General features: G+C 35.9%; 1 protein-coding gene across 2 annotated transcripts in view; it reads right to left on the bottom strand.

The window, feature by feature from the left end:
* Nucleotides 1-24544, bottom strand: part of sema4ba (sema domain, immunoglobulin domain (Ig), transmembrane domain (TM) and short cytoplasmic domain, (semaphorin) 4Ba) — a 262802-nt gene that overhangs the window by 50991 nt on the left and 187267 nt on the right. For both annotated transcript variants that reach the window (XM_051920216.1, XM_051920215.1), the window contains exons 3-7: nucleotides 4378-4538; nucleotides 3887-3949; nucleotides 2475-2573; nucleotides 1936-2044; nucleotides 1286-1402 (exon numbers count right to left, since the gene is read on the bottom strand). In XM_051920216.1, coding sequence (XP_051776176.1) covers nucleotides 1286-1402; nucleotides 1936-2044; nucleotides 2475-2573; nucleotides 3887-3949; nucleotides 4378-4538 — 549 coding nt within the window. The remainder of the gene's footprint in view (nucleotides 1-1285; nucleotides 1403-1935; nucleotides 2045-2474; nucleotides 2574-3886; nucleotides 3950-4377; nucleotides 4539-24544) is intronic.

Genomic DNA, 24544 nt, shown 5'->3' with positions numbered 1-24544 from the left:
TGAACAATGAAACAGCGGAGAAGCCGTGGATTAAATAAAAAGGCTGCAGTTATCAGTAGGGAGACGTGAAAAGCAAGGAAGGGAATGAAGAGACCGGAGCGATGGACGGCCTTATAAAGGCAGGCAGCCAACTACGTGGGAGGCATGGGGATGGAGGACCCAACGCTGCCTCACACGGCGACTGAGCTGCAGGCTATGGACGTATATATGTACATAAGTAGGATTCAGTTAGCATTGGGAACCCGCGTACCAAATTTCTTGAAGATGGGCCTATAAGTAACAAAGACCGTTGGAAAGTTCAATATGGCGGCCGACAGTGGCGTCATACCACCGAAATAAGTACGTACATCAGTTTCGGTTAGCGCAGGGAAGCCGCCTACCAAATTTTGTGAAGATGGGGGCATAAATAAGAAAGTTTAACATGGCGGACGTTGTCGACCATTATGACCGTTACATGTAGAATTTCAAAATAAAACCTGCTTAACTTTTGTAACTAAGTTGTAAGGAATGAGCCTGCCAAATTTCAGCCTTCTACCTACACGGGAAGTTGGAGAATTAGTGATGAGTGAGTCAGTGAGGGCTTTGCCTTTTATTAGTATAGATAGTAAAAATAAGAACAGCTCACTACTCAAAAAGTTTATTTTGGGACACGTTAAGACTCGAACCCAGGACCTCTTGAATATGAGTCAGCAGCTCTAACCGCTATACGCCAACCAAGAAGTCAGGATAACCAGCAACACTAACCTGATTTCTTTTTCTTCGGTTACAGTCTTGTATGTTTTGTGAAAGTGCTTATTTGATATAAGGACTTCAGTCTTCACACATTATACATTTCATGTCTACATTTTGTCATTAGTACTAAAACATGGAAAAAGTTTGTCTTTTAGGTATGTGTTCAACATTTCCTGACATCCTACACTTGCACAGATCTTTGTAGATACGGAACACGTGTGAAATGCATGTGTTCCGAATAACGAAGCTCATAAGCAGATTTACAAGACAAAAGACGCTGAATGGAGATGTGTCAGTGGATTTAAGGTGGGCGGGATTTACGAGTTTTCTCGTAAGCTTTGGTAGTTCTAGTGTTAAAAGTAAATAATTTGTGAGTAGCAAAACACAAGACACAGAAAATACAATGACAAATGGTAAACTATTACACTGCAACAAAACTGAACATTGAAAGTATACATTGTCAGCACTATACATCATTAACAGAACATATGCCCTGCTCCATAAGCACCTACATACAAACAGAACAAGTCAGATTTTACTTAATTAAAATTACCTTGGAGCCAGTTCAAAGAGTTCTCAGTTTTTAAGTGAGTCCCATTACCAAGACTCTTATAAATTGTGGGTTCATTTCCTTGAAAGTTACTGACAGTTCCTGCATACAATTCTCCATCTAAAATTGAACAAAAACAAATGAAGACAACAGGCTTTGACTAGAGTTCAGAATATAGTAGACTGAAGATAAAAGACTATTAAATCAGAAGATGATTTTTACATAAGTTTATCTTCATTTCTTTCCATATAAGCTGTGGGTGGCAGTAACACAACTAAAAGTTAGCATTGCCTATAAGTCAATCATCAAAATTGCCAGGTAATAACTCCAATTTCCCCATCCATTTTGTAAACCAAATTTTTTAAGTACAGTATTCTCAAAGGACTGAAACATATCCCAGAAGCAATTTTTGCATCCTGGTGCACAGTAATTAGTTCCTTACAGAATACACTCACACAAATACTTATTTCCATTAATTCATTTTGGATGCTGTCCATGGCAATTCCGCTCACTGCACACCACATCATTGTGTGAATAAAGCAACAGATCTAAAAGCACAAAAATATGGAACACCAGAAATTCACCCAGGACTCTGTCTAAACCGAATACGTGCAATTCTATTTAACAGAGGTGGTGAATGTTTATTTTCTTACCAACAATGATAGCAGAAGACTTGTATTCTGGATCAAATGGACATCGGCTCCGGCCCTCCTCAGTCACAATGCCCTCTGCATTTTTTACTAAGCTGAAATCTGAAATTTTCTGTAAAGGGTTAAGAAAGAAACTTTGTTAGCTCCTATTACCTAGTTTTCAATATACTTATGATAGGTAAGAAGCAGTTATGTCAACAAATAATGCAATCAAAAATTAAAGGAAACAATAAAAACTGAAATATCTTGGTGTGAGGCCAACTTTACATACTAAGTGAGTGGCATGGAGGAAAATTTTAGAAACACCATTAAAACATATAAAACCTGGGAATGAAAAGGTAATGTTAACTGAAGTGGGAGACTGATAATCTTTACTAATTGCATTATCATTGCCTGAAAATTATCCATATAAATAATGTCAAAATGCTCTTAGAAAATAACCTCCAATCTCAAAGAAATAAATCATTACCTGGAAGAAAATTACCTGTATATAAAAAGAATCAAGTCTTATTTCTGACCAGTCCCTGAACAGATGTACTTACAATATATGTGCAGATGGGGCTGAACGCATAGGTCCCACATGCAAATAAGTGAGTACTATTGAGTTGCAGGAAGACTTTGACATAATTGAAGCAGTCGGTCTGAAAAGAGAAGCATCATTTTTAAAGTTAATCTCAAAACATTCTTATGATAAGACTACTAATTAGTTGTTAAGTATGTCTTCAGGATGAAGTCAGAAACTAAGATACTGAAACAGAAAAGTGCTAACAAAAGTAAAATGCCTCTGACTACTTCCTCTCACACAGAACAGAATATGGCTCACTTTAACATCAATGTTTGGTTTTAATAAAATAAACTAATCTTTGTTTTTTAGCTGTTTGAGCTGTTAAAGTTCTTGCCAATGGTTCAAAAACATGGTCCGCAAGACACATGCATTTAGGCACCAAGTGACAGTTTGGTAATTTGTAGGAGGACACTTCAGAGACGTTTTTTCCTGTTCTGATTTGTTTGCTGATAAAGTGAGAATTTATACAGTTATTTTCTATCTATCTATCTTGTAAAGTTTGCTATCCTATTCTATCGTGTTACCTTCTTATCTTTCCTTTATATAATCACTTGACATTTTGGGGATAGTGCAAGATGAGTTAAAGGAGAAGGAAGTAGTTTGCTCTCATACAAGTTTATTTTTCTTTGCTGTGCTGTATCAGTTTTTTTATGCCCATATTTCCTCTCACTTCAAGTCTTATTGATCCCACATAATCAAATTAAAGATTGTTTCTTGGAACATAAACAGCCTCAAATCCCCTCATCGCGGAGCGTGCTGTTTACATATTGTGCATCAAAGCAAAATTGATACTAGCTTTCTACTGGAAACTCATTTGAAAAAATCAGATTTGGGAAGATATACATCTAGACACAATTAAACATATGGCTTGGCTATTTTGATAAATCATAAAACTTCACTAAAAAAAAAAAAAAGAATCAAAAGTCTAAGGATCTGTATCCTTTCCCTATATTTAATTCTTCTTTACCAGCGATACTGCTTAATGGGTCTAGTTTTCAGCTGTGTATCAGAGTTGATGCCAATGCAGGAGAGGTCTTATACAATGAGTGTTTCAGTTCACTCAATCCTACCTCTATACAGTATACTTTTTCTCTAGCCATCATATGGATATATACAGTATATGAATAAAGGTTTGTATTAATTCTCCTGATAGCTAACTCACAAGCTAGGAAACACAATCAGGTAAATGAGTTTAAATACATTAACAGTAAAACTTGAAAAAGAAAACAAAACATCTCAACAGAGGCAAACTAAAATATATCAAGTATTGCTTAATATAATCATTTAAAATATTTTCTCCAGCAACCCGAGTAGATCTTATATAATACAGATAGCATTATCTATCAAACAGTCTTCAGTTTTGTTCTCTCATGTTCAGTCAATGCTCACCTGCAGGTTTCTTCCTTTAAAGCTGCACTGTTTTCGTTTATTATCAGGGGCGCTCCATGTCAGCTGGAATGAAGAATACAACTTAAAACACTTATCATCATGAATGTTTTCATTTTGGGCTGAAGCCCAGAGTGGCTTAACTGACAGGAAAGTAGAGCAGAAGATCCCACTTTGAAATACCAGTCTAAAGTCAAAGAGATGCATCTCTGTCTAATGGTTACAGTTACTGAATCTGTATTACAGTAATTTCATAATTTAAAGTATACATTGTCATAATGCACACTGTTGGATGGTACCATCAAGCCTCTGAAACAGACCTCCAGGAAAAAAAAGATACTTAAAGAAAAACAGCTAAAAAGACAACATTTAAATAAATGTCTATAGGCTCAGGACATGACTGGTAAATACAGACTGGGCCATACTGACTGAAATGGTCAACTTTTTGGGAAAAAAGATGAAACGTTTTGGAGTTAAAAAATGCACACACTTACATTTCTGTTCAGTTTGCTGTTCCCAAAATTGGAGACATTCAAAGCAAACAGGGATTCTCTTGCACCAACATACAGAACTGATTTATCTTCATTTAAAAGCAAAGTGGAATAATTAAAAACACCCTCTGCAGAAAACAGTTTAACAGGCCGATCTTCTGCCTCTGCAAGAAAGAAAAAAGCAAACAATAATCAAAGATCATTTTTATATTAGTTAATTATAAATGCATACTACACATTTAAAAAAAATGAAGCTTATATAACTAACTAGCAAAATACCCGCGCTTCGCAGCGGAGAAGTAGTGTGTTAAAGAGGTTATGTAAACATATATATACATAAACATATATACTTATATACATATCTACATATACACATATCTACATATATATATATATATATACATATAGACATCCACATATATATACATATATCAACATATATATACACATACATATACACACATACATACATACACACACACACACATATATATATATATATATATATATATATATATATATATATATATATATAAATATATATACTGTATATACACATACAGACACATATATATATATATATATATATATATATATATATGTATAGCAAAATACCCACGGTTTGCAGCGGAGAAGTAGTGTGTTAAAGAGGTTATGAAAAAAAAAAAAGGAAACATTTTAAAAATAACGTAACATGATTGTCAATGTAATTGTGTTGTCATTGTTATGAGTGTTGCTGTCTTTTATATATATAATATACACAGACACACACACATAAACATATATATACATATAGATATATATATATACATATCTACATATACACATATCTACATATACATACGTATATACACATATACACATCCACATAAACATATATATACATATACAAATTTACATATCTACATATATATATATATATATATATATATATATATATATAGACATACATATATACATACATACATTCACATATATATATATATATATATATATATATATATATATATATATACTGTATATATAGATATGTACTTAGTGGCTCCTGTATTTAGGATATAGCAGGTTGGATAATGGACGGATGGACATTTGTATGCATAGCCCCATTTGCCCGTTTTCGTTTTTTTTTCTTTCTTCAGTAATATTTCAGCAAACCCGGAGCTTGTCAGTTCAAATCCTGGTACTGACACCACTGTGTGACCCTGAGGAAGTCACTTCACCTGCATGTTGTGCAAAAAACAAAAGTAATGTAACAAATTGTACCTCAGATGTTGTAAGTTGGTGGAATAAAGGCATAAGTAAAATAGATAAACATGTATTATACACATAGGAACTATTCATTTATTTTCAGTTAAGTCATCTGCAGCACACTTTTATAAATGAGGGTTTCTGATTTTTAGATAGTGCAAACTGTTTCTTCTTTATTGACGTTTTGTCTTGGAGAGCTTTTTTCATTTTATTGAAAATGAAAGCAGCAGCTGCCAAAATATGTAGGTTTTTTATTAATTTTTCAACATTGTGTAAAATAAATGTATAAAGTAACATAAAAAGTTTAAATACTGGTTATTCTTTTACACTAAAATATTACTACAAAGATAGAAAAAAAGTAAAATGGATATGTTCTTTTTCTTTAAGGAGATTAAATATTACTGAAGAAAGAAAAAAAAAATTAAACAGCCAAATGGGGCTATGCATACGAACTTAAAAGGTTTAAATAAAACAGAAATATATATTTTATTTTTACTTGCTTAACTTGTGGAGGGTGTATCCTGTAGCAAAGCCCTAACTTTTTTCGTGAAAGCACGTTTCAGTCAATAAGTGTTAAAAAAACGTGTAAAGATATTGACAATAAGCTAAGTCATCTGCAGCAAAGTTTTATAAATGAGGGTTTCTCCTTTTTAGACAATAAGCTACGCAAACCCAGGAAGACATGGAATCGTTTAAATCAAGTATCATTACATGTTCCTTTCTTAAGAGAAGTAAGGCAGTACTTATAAGCTTACATATTTATATATAGACATACATATATATATATATCTATATCCGAAGCCGTGCAAGCACACTCTTTTGAGAATGCAACGTATAGTTGTACAGAAGAAAAGCAATCTTGCCTGAAATGAATGGCAACCTTTTGTAGGTCTATGAAGTTAATTTAAACTTTAGGTTTACGCGGTGCTTTCTTTCCGAAGTACCTGCACTCATGAATATGTCTGTATGTGTCAGTCGGTGAAATCCACGCGCTTCGCACCGGCGAAGTACCGCTTTTAAATTTTTATTAAGAAGAAAATAAAACGTTTTTAAATTGAGGGAAAATATACTAATAACAGTTTGTTAAGGATCAGTTTTTTTGTGAAGCTGCCTTTACTCGAGTGATCACTTCGAGCTGACTTGGTGGCCAAGTGTAAGCGTTACCTGGAAGTAAGCACCCATACAATCAGATTGTGAATCAGACTACGAATGCCGTGAATGTAATTACACACTCACTGCACTTGCTTACGGTAATCGAACCTCGGACGTCAGCGCTAGAGGGGCTTAGCAGCGGTGAAGTATTGGTTTTAAATTTTAATTAAGAACAAAAGAAAACCTCAGAGGTTCAATTCCCGAAAGGGAGTGAAGTGAGTGTCCGGCTACCTACCAGGTAAAGCTTATGGTCGGACAGCAAGTGACGTAACATCAGTCACGGTGCCTTCAGTTGTGAGAAGCAGATCATAGAATGATTGAAAATAGTTTTGCATTTACCTTTTTAGTAAAAGGCGAGCTTTTAAGCCTGAGAAATCACCCCGTAAATGCACACGTTTAATTGCACGTGTTAATATGTATGGTTACACAGTATTAAAAGACAGTGAAGAACGTGATTTACCTTTGTTCCCGCGTTTCATAAAAGGCGAGCTTTTAAGCCTGAGAAATCACCCCGTAAATGCACACGTTTAATTGCACGTGTTAATATGTATGCTTACACAGTATTAAAAGACACTCAAAAATTAACGTCATTTACCATCAGCCACGGTGCCTTCAGTTATGAGAAGCAGATCATAGAATGATTGAAAATAGTTTTGCATTTACCTTTTTAGTAAAAGGCGAGCTTTTAAGCCTGAGAAATCACCCCGTAAATGCACACGTTTAATTGCACATGTGTTAATATGTATGGTTACACAGTATTAAAAGACAGTGAACAACGTCAGTTACCTTTGTTCCCGCGTTTGATTAAAGGTGAGCTTTTAAGCCTGAGAAATCACCCCGTAAATGCACACGTTTAATTGCACATGTGTTAATATGTATGCTTACACAGTATTAAAAGACAGTCAAAAATTAACGTCATTTACCTTCGTTCCCGCGTGTGACTCGTGCTGTAAATCTCTTCCTTGTTTTTAGTTCACGTGATTACGTAGGAGGCGTGATGACGCGATACGTGACTCCGCCTCCTCCATTACAGTGTATGGACAAAAAATATGTTCCAGTTATGACCATTACGCTTTGAATTTCGAAATGAAACCTGCCTAACTTTTGTAAGTAAGCTGTAAGGAATGAGCCTGCCAAATTTCAGCCTTCCACCTACACGGGAAGTTGGAGAATTAGTGATGAGTGAGTCAGTCAGTCAGTGAGGGCTTTGCCTTTTATTATTATAGATAAAGAAATACTAGGAAAAAAACTGCTGAGATTTCTAATGCTTTGACATTTGTTCTATACAGTAACAAATAGTATGGAATTAGAAAATAAGTTTTAATAAAAGAAATGTGATTTAACAAAAATAATTTACATATATAAAAGTAGGGGGTGAGCTCACTTCGCTCGCCAACCCCCCGGCCTGCGTTTTGTGCCAGCCACTTTGCATCCCTGCTGTTCACGTATGTGGATTTCACTTTCACCAAACAACAAATCTTTTAATTCTCGCAGATACGTCTCTTTATTAGGAAGAAACACTACTTTTCCCTGATGGCAACACAAATTAGACAATCTACAAATCTCCAACTTAAAGTTTAAAGCCAAACAATATGTACATACTTCTGTCTTATCAACTATGTCCATATATTCAATCTCTTTTTGCTGTTCTGTTATTCCACCGAGTAATAATTTCAGTGTGTTAGCGCTAATGTGATCTTTACGATCAGTTTTTTCAGACTTTCGTATTTTAGTTCTTTCATAATCTCTAACCTGCTCTGCATGTGTATTGCGCCAACATTTTTGAACCTCTTTAGGACGTTCTATTTTGTTTTCTACTCTTTATCTTTTATTTCTGACCCCGCTTGGAGCTGAGAGCGCAGGAACTGTGTCTGACAATAGTATTCACACGAATGAGAAGTTATTGGATCATGGGTGTTGTTCTAAATGTTTTAGAGGAGAGCATGACTTTTCAAAATCTCTTTGTATAAAGTCTTGTCTCGTGGGACTTGAAATTATCTCTGAGAATGTCTCATCCCAACATTTTCTTTTATAATAGAAAGATATGAAAATTCCTGGTAATATACAGATACCATTTCAGAAGTTCATCTTGCATGATTACATTACAACATACACTAAGTTATTATGCATGAGGACTATAAATTAACTTTCTAAAGCAAATCACAACAATTAGCTGTTATTCAAGATAGTGTCAGCTATAAAAGATACTTTTAAGTTATAGTAACTAGCAGTACGCTCATTGCAGCCTAATTTACTTTACATTACCCTATGTAGTAGCCAAAAAGGTACTTATTACCTCTATTTTAAATTTGTTTCAAATAAAGTTGAACATTTTTTCCATGAAAACATTATAATACAATGTACAGTGCAGCATGAAATTCTACTACACTGTTTCAGCTAAATATGTTACTTTTGTTGATGACAAAAAGATGAACTTTGAATGAACCTAATTAAGCAACATTCTTCTGTCTATAAGGTCACCCAGTTTGCTTTTACCAATGTCAACACAAATTTTCTCTTTTGAATGCAGTTGTTTTTTCTTGGCTTACCTCTCATGAACGTTAGTGTAATTAACCTTGCAATGTACTGTTGAGAAATAAATATTAAAATCAAATGAAGAATTTTATACTGTGGATTATCAACAAAAACATAACATTACAAAGTAGCAAAATGAGCTACCAAACCTTTAAGCAATACTGTACAATGTGTCAGAGTCGCAAAGGCTTCGGGTTTTCTCCAAGTAAGCCAGTTTCATCCCAGGTTCAGGAAGCATACTGTACATGTTGGAAAACTGGCAACATCAATACACTCTAAGCATAACGTCCCTTGATTTATATTGAACCAACACCTTACAAAATAATGTACTATCTGTTTGCCTTTTTAACTGCTTATGCTAACTGCGTCAATGATAAGAATGCTGCCACAACCTAAACAATTAAATTATTTTCAGAGTTTGCTTCTTGCAGTTCAATGTTGCTCATCTTCAATTAATAATTATTGATAATTAATGTTCTTTATACATTGCACTTTAACACTGCATGACTGCTACTGCACATTAATGCTAGTACATTAACATCCATTTGCCAAGCGATTGCCCAGTTTTGAAGACTGTTCAGATGTTTATGAATTATTTTTGCTTCCTACTCAGTATTTGCTATCCCTTAGATTTGAGCATCACCTGTGAATTTCACAAGCTGACTAACTGTGCCAGAATTAAGCCATTAATTAATAAAATTAGAAAAGGAAATAGTCATAAGGACAGACCACTGAGTGACTCTACTGATGACATTAACTTATTTGGACCATCCTCTCCTGAATTGTATTCTGTCTCTTTGGAATATTATACAAAGTGAAAAAATATTCTAGTTTCACAATTATTATTTGGTGTGGAATTGTATCAAAGGCCTTATGAAAGTCTAAGTAATTTATGTGATATGATTTGCTTTTACTTAGGTGTTTTTTGAACATGCAACTGGAATACTAACAGATTGGTTTGGCAGGACCTCTCTCTCTCATTGACTGGCTACTTTAATATATGTAACCTTTTAATTTATTTATGATTATAACTTCCATAGTTTTGTATATTATAGAAGTATGGGTTTTTGGTCTGTACTTACAAGGATTCATTCTGTCTCCCTTCTCATAGTCAAGAGTTATATTTGCAACTTTCTACTCAATGGGTATTTCTCCCATTTGAAGTTATAGTTGGGAGAATAGTTCTAGCACTGTTGGTAAATTCCCAAATATACAGGCCAGAATTTCACTGTTTTCTACCACACCTGCAGTGGAAGAATTGTTAGTTATCTGCTTTGGCTACAGCAGCAGTTCTTTTTTCCAGTTTTTCTTTTAAAACTTTTGAATTTTTATTCCCTATTTTATGGCTTGGTATAGGTCAAAGTTTGATTTTTTTGGGATTTTTTTGTAATTTTCTTTTCAGACTTGCATTTTTAATGATTTCCTTATTCAAGCATTTTGGCTATTGTATTTATTTTTTCACTGTATTTGTTTTTGGGATAGATTTTAGGTGGTACTGGATCAGGATGTGTCTGAAGTGGTTCCATCCATCCGTCCATTTTCCAACCCGCTGAATCCGAACACAGGGTCACGGGGGTCTGCTGGAGCCAATCCCAACCAACACAGGGCACAAGGCAGGAACCCATCCCAGGCAGGGTGCCAACCCACCGCATGGTTCCATCATTATTTATAGTTTAATAATTTTAATTTCCCATTCTATGTTTTCAAGATGTTTCCTCATCCCCATAAAGTCTGCTTTCTGTAAACTATAACTCATTATTTTGGTGTACATTTCTGTATGTTCAAAGAGAATTCCAAATGTACACATACTGTAATCACTACAAGATATAGACAGCTGTGTTATCCATGTCAGGCTTGAAAGGAACAAGATGAGAAAAATACTAATTTTCTATGAACATCATTTGAAGTTCGCATTCGATGTTTGCAAATGTTAAATTCACTGTGATCACCACATCAGCTTTATCACATATATATTTTATTCGATTAAATATGGTTTTGTTAAATGGTGTTTTATCTTATGTTGTTATGTTAAGGAATAGCTCCCTGCAATCTTGCACAGCAAGAAGTAGATTGAGAAAATGAATGAATGAAAACATAATCTGAGGTATTTCTCAAATAACATTTATTACTGTGAATGTGAAAACTGTGTTGTAAAGAAAGGTTTTGGTAGTAATATGTATCAGTTTCCCATCATGCTATGCACCAATTTTAAGCAAGGAAGCTACATTTTGTATTAGATATACTTTTGTGTTCTAATTTTATTTTTAATGAATAATGCTAGTGCTAATGTTTAACTTAAATCTATCACAGGCATTACACATTGACCACCCACACAAAATTACTGCAATATCAGGCTGACTTGCATCACTTAAACTTCTAAAATTAATTTAAGGTCACAAAACAAATCACTTTTTTACATATTCTTTAAGAAATTTCTACTTGTGTCTGAGATTTCTTGGGTTAGCATGGCATGTAGATTTATCTGCTCCGTTCTATCAGGTGAGAAAAGCATTCTATCACCTGAAAATAAAAGAGCGAGACAGAAAAGTTACATATTAATCTGCTCTTAACACATACATGTATAACAAATGTAATCACATAAATAAAAGCCCAGATGGGTCTGTGTGTCACTATCACTCCAATCCTCTAATAGCCACTAGAGGGCGTGTGTGAAATGTTTCAGGAAATCAGTGCATTTGATGATTTCTGCTAGCCATGGCTGCAAGTTTCTTACAACTCCATAACAGAAAAAGTGGGGATTAAAAATGTAATGCCACTGATAAAGCATTTATAGGTTAGAAAATAGACTTCTGAATTTGTAGCCTTTAAAAAGATGGTGCTCCCAAAACTTCCAAATGGAAGAAATTAAAAAGTATAGGAACAGGAACGGCTGTAGCAAGGTTTAACAGCTTTATTTTTTTTTACTTTAAAAATTTTCAGCAAAAAAAGAGCAAAATATCAAATAAGCTTAAGCAGAGGTATACTTCTTCAGTTCATACTGGGTTATATGTAATGTAAGCACTAAAATATCCACGAGATAAAGTGAAATACAATTTAATGTATTTAATGTTATTTGCATATTGTCACAGCTTGCTCAGTCTCCCTGCACTGATTATGCTGGAGAGACTTCCAAAAAGGGGATGAAAATTCAAGATGCCTCAGGGACTCAGTGAAAGGGATCACATATAGGATATAGGATATATAGGATCATATATATAGGATCACACCTTTCATTTACATCCATTGTAAACAGCCAAAGGCCAAGGAAGCGAGCACCTTGTCAAAAAAAAGTGGAACTCTTCCTGAGAAATGGTGCCAAACAACTCTGGGAAATTTAAGAGGAGTCCAATGGCAAAGACAAGAGTGGGGAAAAGTCCCATTTGTTTTGTGTTAGCAAACAAACAAAGCCAGCATGCCTTAGGCTCAAAAAATACTTGAAGATTTGCATCTCATAGTATACTAAGCACCTGTAGAGGTCAAAATATTAAGCCTAAAATGTAACATTTTAAGTGGTATCTTCTATGACTTAACTATTTGGTCAAGGTTGGTTTGAAAGTGTGGAAGAATATTTTATGTTAAATAACAGAAGCAGAACTAGTGATCATGCTTGTTTTCCTGATCAAAGACAAGGTGAACATAGTTTTAAGCAAATGTTTATTTCACAAAGGAATGGTTTGAATATTTTTTGTGTATAAACATACATCATGTTATACTGATACAGTGGTGCCTTGGTTTGCGAGCATAATTCGTTCCAGAAACGTGCTTGTAATCCAAAGCACTCATATATCAAAGCGAATTTCCCCATAAGAAATAATGGTAACTCAGATGATTCATTCCACACCTCAAAAATATTCATATAAAAATGATTTATACAAAATAGACAGTAAAAATACATAAAACAAATTAACCTGCACTTTATCTTTGAAAAGAATCATGGCTGGTGTGAAGGAGACGAGAGAGAAGAGAGGAGAAGAAGGGTTATTGTGTAGGACGACATTCACTATAACTAATGGAATCACTGCTATCTGTTGGCTCACTGGAATCCTTTTCTTTTTTTGCGACTTTAACAAGGAACCTATCCAATGACAGTTGATTTTGCATCCTTTTGAGGATTTGGCGGAAATGTGACATTGCAATGTCGTTAAACAGATTCACCACTCGCACTGCTACAGCCTTATTCAGGTGGTGCTTTTCTACAAAATGTTTTGTTGCAGTACAGTTACTAAAGAACAGTCATTACATTCATTACACTTGGACACAAAATAAAAAAATGCTTTACACACACACGTGGTCACAATGCTATAGTAAACAGTATACTCTTGTGCGGATGTTTACTAAACGAGTGATGCACGCCAACTGAGACCGAGTATGGGAGACGATTACCCACAATCCCACAGTTAAAGAGAGAGAACCACCATCGGCTCAGTTGTGATCACGTGGCGCTTAACACATAAAGCGTATACATACTACTTGTATTGCAAAACCTTGCTTGTTTATCAAGTTAAAATTTAGTAAAAATTCTTGCTGGTCTTGCAAAACATTTGCAGACCAAGTTACTTGCAATCCAAGGTTTTACTGTACAAGTATTCACTAAATATCACAGAGGTCATATTTTTTGCATCAATAGCAGTGCTGTTATAGGTTAAGTTGACTTTAGAAATATGTGGCCACAATTGTGAGAGGCAAATATCTTGTAAAAATAACTGCTCATCAATTTGCTTTTAGTATGTAACTGCAGGTACATTTAAAACGTTGTACCCATCAAAGATATCTGTATGGAAACTTCTGTAATAAAACGTCTTGTACAACAACAACAACATTTATATAGCATGTTTTCATAACAATGGTGTGGATTTAAAATTTATATGAAATAAAAATAAGACTGGGCAATAATTAACAAAACAAAGTAAGGTCACATGGCCTGGAGGAAAGAAAAAACAAACAAACAAACAAACAAAAAAAAAAACCCCAGATGAATCAGAGAAAGGCGAAGAGACAGCCCAGCCCCCACTGGGCATTCTACCTAACATAAATTATGTAAATTAGTCCTTATGGCTTTCAGGTTTCATGTGAAAGAATCTGATGATGATGATGATGGTCATGTAGACATCTGGGGAACTGCCTTCAAACAATAAATGTAGGGACTGAATGGTACACATGATTAGTGCTAAAATCTACTATAAAATGAGTCAACTTAATCAACTCCACCTTTCTCAAGCATACATTCATTGACCAGAAGACTAGCTCCAGATTTCAACCTTTAAAACCATGAAATTTCCAGTCACTTTTCTGTCAGTCTCTAAACCAATCTGAAACTCTCAAATAAATCAAACAGGCAAAGGGTTAGAGACCATTTAAACTTCCATCCATCCATTTTCCAACCCGCTGAATCCGAACACAGGGTCACGGGGGTCCGCTGGAGCCAATCCCAGCCAACACAGGGCACAAGGCAGGAACCAATCCCGGGCAGGGTGCCAACCCACCGCAGGACACACACAAACACACCCACACACCAAGCACACACTAGGGCCAATTTAGAATCGCCAATCCACCTAACCTGCATGTCTTTGGACTGTGGGAGGAAACCGGAGCGCCCGGAGGAAACCCACGCAGACACGGGGAGAACATGCAAACTCCATGCAGGGAGGACCTGGGAAGCGAACCCAGGTCTCCCAACTGCGAGGCAGCAGCGCTACCCACTGCGCCACCGTGCCGCCCACCCATTTAAACTTAACATGTATAATTCCTTAATAGTTCGGAAACCAGTAGAAAAAAAAGCAGGCAAGATGGCATCTCAAATCATGCCTCGAAATTAATCAAAAAGGGTGAAAAATGTGGTGAGGCTAGCAAAAAATTTACTTGTGTAATATGGCAATTACAAAGACTGTGATTTTGGCTTTTTACTTACTGAAGCTAATTCCCTGCATTTTGCATAATATTGTCAGAATGGGCATCAGACCCCACTACTCTGAACTGGACTAAGTTTAATAATGGATGGATTAATTTTGATACACACGCATGTACAGGTAAGTTTACAATACTTCTTGTAATTCTTATTCTCCTTATATACTGAATTACCAAAAAAAAATCAAACCCTCTAAAATGATTACTGAACTTTAGAACAGGAAAGAAGCACACCAGCTATAAATAAGCAGATAGTTTGCACAAAAAGTGTGAAATAGAGAAAATTGTTGAAAAGGAGTATTTCAGGTTAAAGATAATAACAGTCAAATACAGGCATTCTGTAGCTTGTGTCTTGTCATTAGGAATACTAGCTGGACCAACAAACCAGTACAACAAACCATATATAAAATTATGTAGCAAAGAGGTCAATTATAAAAAGTACATTGCAGAAGCTCCTTTTAAACAAATATAAAAAAAATAACTTTGCCAGACAGTTGTGGATGTGTTTGTAAGTGCAATACCACATGCTCCTCCAGACTAAAGATATACTGTAACATTACCAGTACAGTCATCTTCTGAATGCAAAAGATGTATATGCTGCTGGACTTGTAAAGATTTAGCTGTAGACAGGCAAAGAAAGTGGTCTAGTCCAACAAATTAAGTTCAAGAACAGTGCTGTTCACCATTTAGTTTCAAGGGTAAGGATTCTACCAATGCAGCCCTATATTAGCTTATCAATCATCATGAGGGTCACATCGCATCATTCCAACTTGCAAATGTATAACTCGTAATAAAGAAACAAAATACACAGAAAAGGATGTCTGAAAAAACTGAAAGGAAGCTTCCAGAATCTCCACAGGAATTATCAGTAAAGACTGTACACTCCCTCAAACTGCCACAACAAAACAGGTAAAGTAAAAATGAAACATGGCACACCACACAAAAAGGCTAAACATTACCATATTGCAGAGGAGAAAAAAATGCTTCAAAATATTTACTTTGTTTAATATTACTACTTTATTACCTTTCCTGCTGCTGTTTTAAACTAGTTAATAATAAATTCTGCAGTGATAAAGACACCGAAGGGTGGCATTTTATGTACAACGTAACCATCCATCCTGTGGAGTTTGGAGCTTATATAAGTAGGCAGCAGCATCTGACAGGATGCCACAGTTTACTAAAATAGGTCAACAGTTTAATAAAATAACACTTTATATTATTTATCACTTTCAAGTTCGAGTTTTGTGTTTGTAGAAGGTGGCTTAAACCACTCCTTATGCAACACCTGTTTTTTTAACAAAGTCACACAAAAATGTCAAGTCGTCATACCTGAGCTTCTGACATAAAATCCCTTGAAAAATGTTTTTTCTCAAACCGATCCTATAATTTTAATGAATAACAAATTGTACATTGAAACTATGTTCTTTGTCATATTATTATTTCAAAGCAGTAAAACTCAAAGTTAGTCTTTACTATGAAATTGTTTAATGTTATAAAAAAATCTTACAAAAGGACAAAAAGAAACATGCTAATTGCATAAGTACATCAATTTGTATTTTGTAGAGCCACCTTTTGCACCAATAACAGCTTTAGCTGGGTTCGTAGACAACTGGAACCTCTTCTGGGAGAGGCCGCGTTTCTTCAAACGGTATGGTCTGCATCCTAAAAGATTCGGCGCCTGGGTCCTCTCCGAAAACATCTCTAAGGTAATTTGTCTCTCTTGACTCTCTATTATTACTCCTAACCCTTTCCATAATGCTTTGCTAGGTCATGATAATTCTGTAACAAAATCTTCCTCAAAAGTGCACTGCATTAATACTCTAATAACTAACCTCAATGCATGTAAAAAATCTAGACAGTGCTGCATTAAATATGAGTAATTTAATTACAATTACACCTCTAGATAAACAAGGTATTAAAACTATAAAAACAGAGTATAGATTAAATAAAAAACACACACAGAGCAGCTCCAATAAAAATATCTTAATTTCTATCTTGAATACCCATAACGCTTCTACAATTCAGTTCTGCTCTTCCAAGACATTAAATATGGCTTTATTAAATGTTAGAACATTAACCAACAAGATGTTTTCCTTCAACAATCTTATTAGTGATAAGAATATCGATTTTATTGCACTATATTAGTGATAAGAATATCGATTTTATTGCACTAAGTGAAATGTGGCTTAGCTCTGATGGTGTTTTAATCTCAGCTGTTTTAATCGAATCTGAGCCTCCAAATTACAGCTTTGCTCATGCGGATCGCCAAGGTAAGAAAGGCGGCAGTTTAGCAAACATTTACTCGAGCTGGTTAAAGTGTGAAGATGTCAGCTTTGGCAAATTCAAGTTCTTTGAGTATCTTGCCATTGTTATTCATGGAGTTTCTCAGTGTATAGTACTGTCCGTGTATAGACCTCCTAAATACAATGTCTTTCTTTGAGGAATTCTCAGACTTGGTGTCAATTGTAATTACAAACTACGACACGTACCTAATAATCATCAATAATCAGTGTGACCCGAAAGTAAAAGAATTCATGAACCTCCTGGACTCTTTTGATTTGAGCCAGCACGTTAAATCAACCAACAAATAAAGCAGGGCATACTTTGGAACTAGTAATTACTATAAGTTGATGTGAAGCAGATCATTGATACTGGTCTATCAGACTATTTTCTGTTACTATTTAATATAGAAATAATGAAAGAAAAAATTCACGAGAAGCATAATGTTAAAAAAACTCTTCTTTGATTCATCAGCAGCTCAAAATTTACAAAGTTGAGAGCAGCTACTGACATAGTCGCACCTGAAAAGACAGTTAAAAAAGCTTCTAGCACTATTACACCATTGAAGACCCAAAGAGTGTCTGACCTAAAGAGAACATGCCAGAGAGCTGAGCATAAATGGACAAAAACTAAACTGATTATCCACTATGAGATATTGAAGGTGAAAATAACAGAATACAATAACATAGTCCATCTTGAGAGGCAGTGTTATTTCTCTAGAATTATAAATAACAATGTGCTAGTAATCCCAGAGTCTTATTCTCTACAATTGATCATCTGCTAAACCCAGGTCACTCAATGGAATTCCTCCAAAAAACTTCCAGTGAAACTTGTGAGGCTTTTGCTGTATTTTTTAATAAAAAATTAATGATATTATAAAAAATATAGTACATCTTCCCAATACTAATCCACTTAAACCCTGGTACTCCATCATAAACAAATTAAATTCTTTCACCAGGATAGATTTACCTGACTTATATAAAATAATTTTTCAACTGAGACCATCCACCTGAATCCTTGACCCAAAACCAACAAGATTTTTCAAAGAAGTATCTGGCGTGCTAATTGATAGTATTCTTGACATAGCAAACTCGTTATTAGATACGGGGTCTTCCCAGACTGTGTTAACACTGCTGTAGTTAAATCCCTGCTCAAGAAAAATAATCTTGACTCCTCTGCTTTTGAAAATTTTAGACCTATTTCTAACTTGCCTTTCTTATGCAGATAAATGACCACCTCAATAAACATGCTTGATAAGTTTCAGTCGGGTTTCGGAACAAATCACAGTACAGAAACTGCACTTGTTAAAAGTATGCTTAAGAAAAGAAAGAAGATGATGTACAACTTCTAGGTGTATATCTATTAAACTAGCAGTTAGCTGGTCACAAGAAAAAGTGAGCATTCAGTGCTAAGCCCATTATTCGCTCCTTTCCTGCCTGAACTCTTTCTCATTTTTTGCCTGATATAACATTCATGAGGGCCAGTAATTCAGTCATGGATTTTCATTGGTCCAGACCATCCACAAACACCTGGGGCCACATGCATAACGCCGTGCGTAGAATTCACACTATAACATGGCATACAGACAAAAGTGGAAATGTGCGTACGCACAAAAAAATCCAGATGCATACATCTGTGCGTTCGCCAACTTCCACGTTCTTCCGCTGTGAAAAGTAATGCATGTGCACGCGCCTGCTGCCACTCCCCAACTCCTCCCAGAATTACGCCTCTTTGAATATTCAAATCAATATAAATAGCCCTTAAGCTCAGAGTTCTGTGAAAAGGCAATGGCAAAAGATGGGGGGAAAATAGAAGAATTTCAACGAATACCAAGTGGAGGCAAGAAAAAACGTACTATTTGTTGGTTTAAACAGTGATATAAACAACAAAAGTAGATCGAGTGACATAGAGTGTCAGAGAAACTCGAAAGCTCAAGTTCACAAAGTCACACAGTGCTGAAATAAAAAAAGAAGTTGTCAGTTATAAAAGTCGCCATGAAAAGGCGAGTCGTAGACCCACCATTTGAGTGTCATATAAAAGCTTATTACGTTACAGAGAAAAGAAAAAAAAATAGGGACACAGTGGGGAAAAAAGCTCACGAAATTTCCACTTTAATCACATAGTTTATTTTGTCATTAAAGTAGAACATCATAAACTTCATCTTAAAATCATTTAATTTAGTTAAGTAGCACATTAAATGCTTTGTTTTGTAGGTGTTCTTCTAAGTGCTCTATGTGTGTGAATGACTATGTGCTTCTTAAACGGGCTTTCTCTTTCTCCGACAGGACACAAAATCCATTACATTCGTGATATTACAGTTCTCTGAATAATTTAAATACCAAGATGTATACTTGATATCATTTCAGTATTCATATTATATCAAAGCATGCATTAAACATGGGAACATGGTGGCGCAGTGATAGTGACGAACTGGCGCCCCAACCACGCAAGATGCTTGCTGCGCCTGGCGCGACCTTCGATGAAATAATTTATTGCAGCAGTACTGTCTCTTTCAAACGTACTAACGCCCAATTCCTGTCCTTCCTTTTCTTTCTCGAAGTACCCAATCGCCACACAATCAGATCAGTAATAGACGTTAAGCCATCTGTAAGCTTAGAACTCCGATTCTTCAAAACTTTACACATTATATAGTTTATGTCTACATTTTGGGGCGGCACGGTGGCGCAGTGGTAGCGCTGCTGCCTCGCAGTTAGGAAACCCGGGTTCGCTTCCCGGGTCCTCCCTGTGTGGAGTTTGCATGTTCTCCCCGTGTCTGCGTGGGTTTCCTCCGGGCGCTCCGGTTTCCTCCTGCAGTCCAAAGACATGCAGGTTAGGTGGACTGCTGATTCTAAATTGGCCCTAGTGTGTGCTTGGTGTGTGGGTGTGTTTGTGTGTGTCCTGCGGTGGGTTGGTTCCTGCCTTGTGCCCTGTGTTAGCTGGGATTGGCTCCAGCAGACCCCCGTGACCCTGTGTTCAGATTCAGCGGGTTGGAAAATGGATGAATGGATGGATGTCTACATTTTGTCATTTATTACTAAAATATGAAAAACGTTTCTGTTTTAACTATGTATTTATACAGATTATTGTAGAAATGGAACACACATGAAATGCATGTGTTCCAAATAACGATCTATTATTTCCATTCTAAAACTCCAGCACTTCACTCCCATATAATGAAGGCTGTAAGTGGGAGAACTTTGTGGCCGTTCTGTGGCGGTGGGGGGATGGAATAGTAGGCTACTTGCTGCTTGTGTTGATCTGCACATTTACAAGACAAAAGACGCTGACTGAGAGGTTTGAAGGGATTTAAGGTGGGCCGGATTTACAAGTCTTTGCTAAGGATTTGTAATTCTAGTGTTAAGGAACACTGAAATATCTTTGTAGTACATTATTCTATGTATCTATCCTTCCAGTGTCGCGTCAGCCACAGCAAGAATACGGCACGAGGCGGGATCAATCCCTGAACGAGGTGCCAGCTCCTTGTTAGTGCTGCGACACCGTATCCTCAAGTTATTAAAAATACAGATTATTTAAATGATGTTAAAATTTTATCTGTATAATGTAATAAACATTTTCCTGCATTTCATCATAAAAATGATACCATCATCATATGTAAATACGCACTTTAAAGTGGCGCAGGTTGCGCAATATTATAACTGTATCGCAAGTTTACACTGAGGTACAGTAATCCCTCCTCCATCGCGGGGGTTGCGTTCCAGAGCCACCCGCGAAATAAGAAAATCCGCGAAGTAGAAACCATATGTTTATATGGTTATTTTTATATTGTCATGCTTGGGTCACAGATTTGCGCAGAAACACAGGAGGTTGTAGAGAGACAGGAACGTTATTCAAACACTGCAAACAAACATTTGTCTCTTTTTCAAAAGTTTAAATTGTGCTCCATGACAAGACAGAGATGACAGTTCCGTCTCACAATTAAAAGAATGCAAACATATCTTCCTCTTCAAAGGAGTGCGCGTCAGGAGCAGATCATGTCAGAGAGATAGAGAAAAGCAAACAAATCAATAGGGCTGTTTGGCTTTTAAGTATGCGAAGCACCACGGCACAAAGCTGTTGAAGGCGGTAGCTCACACCCCCTCCGTCAGGAGCAGAGAAAAGAGAGAGAGAGAGAGATAGAGAGAGACAGAGTTTGTTTTTCAATCAAAAATCAATACGTGCCCTTCGAGCTTTTAAGTATGCGAAGCACCGTGCAGCATGTCGCTTCAGGAAGCAGCTGCACAGAAGGTAGCAACGTGAAGATAATCTTTCAGCATTTTTAGACGAGCGTCCGTATCGTCTAGGTGTGCTAACAGCCCCCCTGCTCAATCCCCCTACATCAGGATCAGAGAAAGTCAGCGCAAGAGAGAGAGAGAAAAGTAAGTTGGGTAGCTTCTCAGCCATCTGCCAATAGCGTCCCTTGTATGAAATCAACTGGGCGAACCAACTGAGGAAGCATGTACCAGAAATTAAAAGACCCATTGTCCGCAGAAATCCGCGAACCAGCAAAAAATCCGCGATATATATTTAAATACGCTTACATATAAAATCCGCGATGGAGTGAAGCCGCGAAAGGTGAAGCGCGATATAGCGAGGGATTACTGTATTATAATATTTATTATATTATAATATAGGTATAGTTTGTAAACTTTTTTTTTTTCAGCTGAATAACTATCTCAGCGAACCCCCTATCTCCAGAAATAACTGCGCTCTCCAGTATTGGAAAAGCAATGCAGCCCGTTTCCCAACCTTGGCCAGGGCAATGATCAAGTACCTATCGGCACCTTGTAACAGTGTAGACAGTGAATGCCTTTTTTCAGCTGTGTCAAATATTGTAAATGAAAAGAGAAACAGGCTTGCTGGTGAAAAGGCAGAAATGCTTCGTTTTGTTAAGAAAAACCTACCATTTGTACTTTTAAAGAAGCCAACTTAAGCCCAGGGTTACTGGCATCATTGTACCCTTTATTTTAGTTTTAGTTAAAGTAATATATGTCTGACTATAGCACAATGAATATGTATTAATTTTGTTGTTAATATACCCAATGCCATGTTATATAATGGCATGGTGTCTTGATGTGCTCAAGTTACTCAGAATGTGTATGTTAACCAGATTTTTGTACATGACCTGGAGTATTTTTTCTATAGAGTTGAGCCATATGTTGCTCTTTTTCCCCCGCATAAAGTACTGGCTGCTTATATAGCAAAGAAGAGCATAAAATTCAGCAAGTTAATAAAACGTTAATCTCTGTTTCACATGCTACTGTTGTTTGTTCAACATCACAGACAGACAGACAGACAGACAGACAGACAGACAGACAGACAGACAGACAGACAGACAGACAGACAGACAGACAGACAGACAGATAGATAGATAGATAGATAGATAGATAGATAGATAGATAGATGTGTGTGCACTCGCACATGTGTTTGTGTGTTGTAAATTACTTAGCTTCAGAAGCATCTTTTACAAGTGACTGTCAGCTTGGCCACCTCTAGCATCCTGTGTTAAGAGACATTAGCAGGATACTGCTACTTCTACTGGCAATAAACTAGACACTCGTTACAGGCAGAAAAGTACAGTTTATGCAACAAAAACAATAATGTTTTACATCAGTCTACCAAAAATGTTACAATCTTTGCAATCTCAACGATGAAGCCTTACTTTGCTGCCATCTGGCATGTAGTAACAACACTTAACAATACTAAAATTACTCCAGCCTTCCTGGATCTTAATGCCAAACACATTAAATTTACAGCCTCATTCAAGCAGCTCATTATTAACAACTATCAGGAAAAAGTAGCTTTATAGCATTAGCAGGAAATATGCAGACCATAGAGGTAAACATACCATGCCTCCAAAACAAGTCCTCTCTTGAGAATGTTTAAAAACAAAAGTCCCACATTGTGCATTTCAAGTTGGATCTGCCTATATTCAGTCAATTAAATAAATCATATTATTACTTAGTCAAGATACTTTTTTTTTTTTTACTAGATTTAGAGAGTGCTGTGTACAGTGTAAAAGCCATGTTTCACAAAGCTTATAGTATTTTCTTGCCCATTTACTCCAACACAGGTACTGAAGTAAGTATTTAAACACGTTCATCAGTGTAAGCTAGGTGGATACAGATGAACACAACTGCTCTATTGTATATGCACTGAGCAAATGGCATGAAAATTAGTCTTTCATATAAGTGACGGAGTAGCACCTGTGAATGTGTGTACTTTTCCTAACTTTTTTTTTCTCCTAACTTTTTCATACTGAATGGTCATGTGCCAAAAGTGTTGTAATTCTCACAAAATTGTAGAAAAGTCTGTATTTTTACAGAAAAATACCAATAAAAAAGTGCAGAAATTGTGAAGTCCATGGTCACTACCTGCAGGCACCTTTGAGCACCCCCTCCAGTTATCTGCAATTGTCATATCTGTACAGTATTAACATAAGAAATGAATAGGTAGCCCTGATAGTTACTTAGGTGTGCATCTAACTAAACTTCTTGGATAAAAATCCTGGACTATTCAGGGTTTAGTATGTGAAGAAGGCTGTAGTCAATCTCACTCATTTCAATCAAGCTTATGCTCTGTCTTATGTCTGACTGTGGGTATCCTGCTTGACATTACACATCACATAGCTTTGAAATGTAATAAATGTATAATCCATAGAATATTGCTAAATGTCAAAATTATCTGTGCCATCATCTAGCTGCTTCAAAAAACAAAGTATAACATCAACAGTCAAACAATAAAAGGCATTACACACTTAAAAAATAGAGTGGAATTTTAAAAAGATGAAACTGTAAAATAAATATTATCATATTTTTAAAGGCTTCTATTCACTATGTAACACAATTTATTTTCCTGGCTTCCAAGAGTTATATTTCAACTGCTTATGTCTAAAGCCTATGGAAAAATGACTACATTCAGCACAAACTTTGATTTTATGACCACAGCCCAGAAAATTTCGTATTTATAGTGACAAAACAAGGGAATTTTTATCTTTTCGTTCATGCGGTCTGATAAAGAACAACACTTGCATGGTAAATAGAGAAAGACAGTC

The sequence above is a fragment of the Erpetoichthys calabaricus genome, chromosome 17 (assembly GCF_900747795.2).
Source record: "Erpetoichthys calabaricus chromosome 17, fErpCal1.3, whole genome shotgun sequence".
Taxonomy (NCBI): Eukaryota; Metazoa; Chordata; class Cladistia; order Polypteriformes; family Polypteridae; genus Erpetoichthys; species Erpetoichthys calabaricus.
Note: the sequence above shows the minus strand (reverse complement) of the source record. Positions and strands in the feature narration are given on the sequence as shown.